At 37.3% G+C, this 3,505-nt stretch overlaps 1 protein-coding gene across 1 annotated transcript; it reads left to right on the plus strand.

Annotated features, from left to right (window-relative positions):
- The first annotated feature begins 407 nt into the window (after window positions 1-407).
- Window positions 408-3,044, plus strand: LOC126695437 (uncharacterized). Its single transcript, XM_050392195.1, is given in 5 exon segments — window positions 408-764; window positions 1,205-1,413; window positions 1,734-1,841; window positions 2,234-2,798; window positions 2,801-3,044. Coding segments are annotated over 5 exon segments (1,314 nt in total). The 5' UTR covers window positions 408-472; the 3' UTR covers window positions 2,941-3,044.
- Window positions 3,045-3,505: the final 461 nt, after the last annotated feature.

Consider the following 3,505-nt stretch of genomic DNA (forward strand, 5'->3'; position numbering starts at 1 on the left):
CGGATTTCTTTGAAATCCAGTGAACCCTTTAAATCGCGGTTGGACCACACGATTCAAGTAGAACCAGTGGTGGTTCAATCACGGTCCAAGCTTGCTTGTTAATTAAGAAAAAAAAAATAGAAAAGTGTGCTTACCAGGATTAAAACCTAGGCACAGTTGGTCAAAGTTAGAGCTAAAGTCTAACTACTAAGCTACGCTTGCAAGTTGATGGTCAACAATAAAAAAGAAAATACTTGAAATAAACTTAACGCAATATATATATATATATATATATTGAAAACAACTTAACACGATTCTGTTCTACTAAATTAAATTATCCATCTCTTAAAGGGAACGTATAAAAAAATTATAATTAAATCCTTTAAAGATATTCAACTTTACTTTAAAAAACAACCAATTTCGCCGCCCAAAACCAAAACAACAGAAACCTCTCTTGCTCTCTCTCTCTCTCTCTCAGAGAGATTCTGTGGAAATGGAGAAGGGTCTGATATCGGTGGACAGGTGGACGGGGCACAGCCAGGCGTACTTCTTGACGCACCTGCATTCGGACCACACCCAAGGGTTATCTTCCAGCTGGGCTAAGGGTCCAATCTTCTGCTCCCGACTCACCGCCAAGCTCTTCCCCTTCAAATTCCCTGGCTTCAACCTCTCCCTCCTCCGCCTACTGGCCGTCGGCACTTGGCACTCCATCTCTCTCGTCTCCCCTTCCTCCGCTTCTTCTTCCACTCTTCAAGTCATGCCCATCGACGCTCACCATTGTCCCGGTATATTTACATTGCTCCCCAATTGTTTGCTTCATCTTCTCAAACCAACATTCTTCTCTAGCTTAATTTTTAGCTAAACAGAATTTCCATCTTATTTGTGCCAGTCAGTATACATTTATTAGACACTGTAACTTGCATCCAGTTGGAAACTGTTCATTTTCCTGCAAACCCAGTTTTAATTACATCAATGTCATTACATTCCTATTCTAATTAAATTTGTTCGTGGAATCTGGTTGTGGTTTTTTTTTTTTTTTTTTTTTTTTTTTTAATGGAAGATGTGCTTGAATCTTTTGATTTGTATGGTGAAAACCTTATCCACTGATAATATATTTGAAACATGGACCTTGTTCTAATTTTGAACCTCATTAGTCCATTGCGAGGTCTTATTCATTTAAACTGCATCATCATAGAAATTGCTTGATAGTTCTTTATCCAAACAGGTGCAGTTATGTTCTTGTTTCGTGGCGAGTTTGGCTGCTTGCTTTACACTGGCGATTTCCGTTGGGAAACAACTAGTAAGAGGGCAGAGATAGGAAGGACCATGCTCCTCAATGCTCTTAAGGATGATGTAGTCGACATCCTTTACTTGGATAACACATACTGCAATCCATCATACGCTTTTCCATCTCGAGCAATTGTTGCTCAACAGGTGCATTTGCACATTTCTCTGGGATTTCTTTAGTTTTGCTTAGATCGTATGATATAGTTTTATGCATTTCATAGGGGCAATTAACTGAAGAACTAGTTCTACTTCGTTAAACCTTCTGAATACCACTTCGGTTTTAACATATCTTGGTCACAAGCAGCTGTGAATTGCTTGTACAGAATAAATTACTGGTACTCTCTAGTTTAGGATTTTTACATAATTGAGATCTATTCCATAAAATATCATTCTACTTTTCTCTGAAAAATATCATGATACTAGAAGAAATTTGTTTTACAGTCTAATTATTTGATGGCTGGTTACAGGTTATTGATATCATTGTCTCCCATCCTGAACATGACATAATTATTGGGATTGACTCTCTGGGAAAAGAAGACCTTTTGCTTCACATTTCACATGAACTTAAAATAAAGGTAAGAGGAAGACCCATCTTTTTTATTTGTGGATTCTTATGATGGTCTCTGTAAAAGAACATGACATACTATTGCGAATATGCGGCTAAGTTGGATTTCCACTTTGAAAATCACTGGAAGAAGGCCAAATGATCTAATCTTTGATCATAAATTTATTTCCTTTTGGTTGTTTATAAATTGACAAAATACCGTGAATTATCTGGAGAACTTACACTGTCATTTATCATATGACTAAAAGTCTAAAAGTACACTGATATTCTTACTACTTTTTTTCCTCTACATCAAATTAAGTAGTTAAATGCATATATTTGACATTTTTTATCTAATTGTTTTTGTTCTTATTTGTTAACTGTTCATTTGTTCACCCAACTTTGTTGTTTTCTTTATTAAAGATTTGGGTGTGGCCAGAACGCTTGCAAACTATGCATCTTCTTGGGTTCCATGACATATTCACAACCAAGACTTCTCTTACAAGAGTGCGAGCTGTTCCTCGTTACAGTTTTAGCGTTGAAACTTTAGAGGGACTAAACACAATGCACCCAACTATAGGTATCATGCCATCTGGTCTTCCATGGGTGGTGAGACCTCTTGAAAATGGTGACAAACTTTTCGGTTCCCTTTTAACTTCTCGTTACAACAGAAGCAAATGGAGTGGAAATGGTGGGAACCATACTGAAAAGCCAAATGGAAATTTAGGTTCTGTGGAAAAGTTTCATAAGTACATATATTCTGTTCCATACTCAGATCACTCATGCTTTGCAGAGATAGAGGATTTTGTAAAACTTGTCCAGCCAACCAACATGAAAGGCATCGTCTCTTCATCATCGTGCTATGCTGATCCTCTGTACTATTTTGGCCGCCTTTGTGGAGCCCACCAATCAGCTCAAAGTTTACCTCACAATAAGAGAAAAGAGAGAGTTGAAAGAGTTCTAGCTGTCAATAACAAAACTACCTTTAGATGTGTGCTTCTGCTGGGTTGGAGAGGAAAAGAGCAATGACTGTAAAGGTCAAAAGTTCAGGTATTCATGTGAGCAGGATGAGTGCATTGAGACCAAAAAAGCGTGGTGCAAAGATTGAGGACAATGACCGTCCCAATTGATTTGTTTTCTTATTCATTATTGTCAGTACAAAGGTATGATCAATGTTGCATGTATAGTTGGATGAAAGTATTCAATTGTAAAGTTCGAAATACCAATGACATTTAAGGTGCAAGGAGTGTTCTTTTTATGCTTTTTCTCTCTCATATCTCAAGATTTTTGGTTGTCTCTAGGTTGTGAGCAGATGTTCATTAATTGCTTGTGTTGTAGAGAGGCCATGTCGAAACTGTACCAGTCACAGTGACTTAACAAAGTTTCTTGCCTGCTTAGTCTTTTTAGCACCTCCACATTGTTGTGTAAGAAAAGAAGGCACCATTACATGGCATGGCACATTGCAGATTTGTACAAATAATTGTTTTAGTTGTCACTACATCTTCGTCCATTGTATAATTTGTTTGTTATTGTGCGTAAAGAATGCACCATTAATTGTTTAAAAGCATCGCGCAAAGGTTGTGGAAAATGAATGATATTATTCTGAATAGACTAATACTATGTTGCCTATGATGTGGCTAGAAAGTGCACTTCTGGACATCACACACGTTTTAGATAGACGTTATCAGAAACGTC

Source organism: Quercus robur, chromosome 8 (genome assembly GCF_932294415.1).
Source record: "Quercus robur chromosome 8, dhQueRobu3.1, whole genome shotgun sequence".
NCBI lineage: Eukaryota > Viridiplantae > Streptophyta > Magnoliopsida > Fagales > Fagaceae > Quercus > Quercus robur.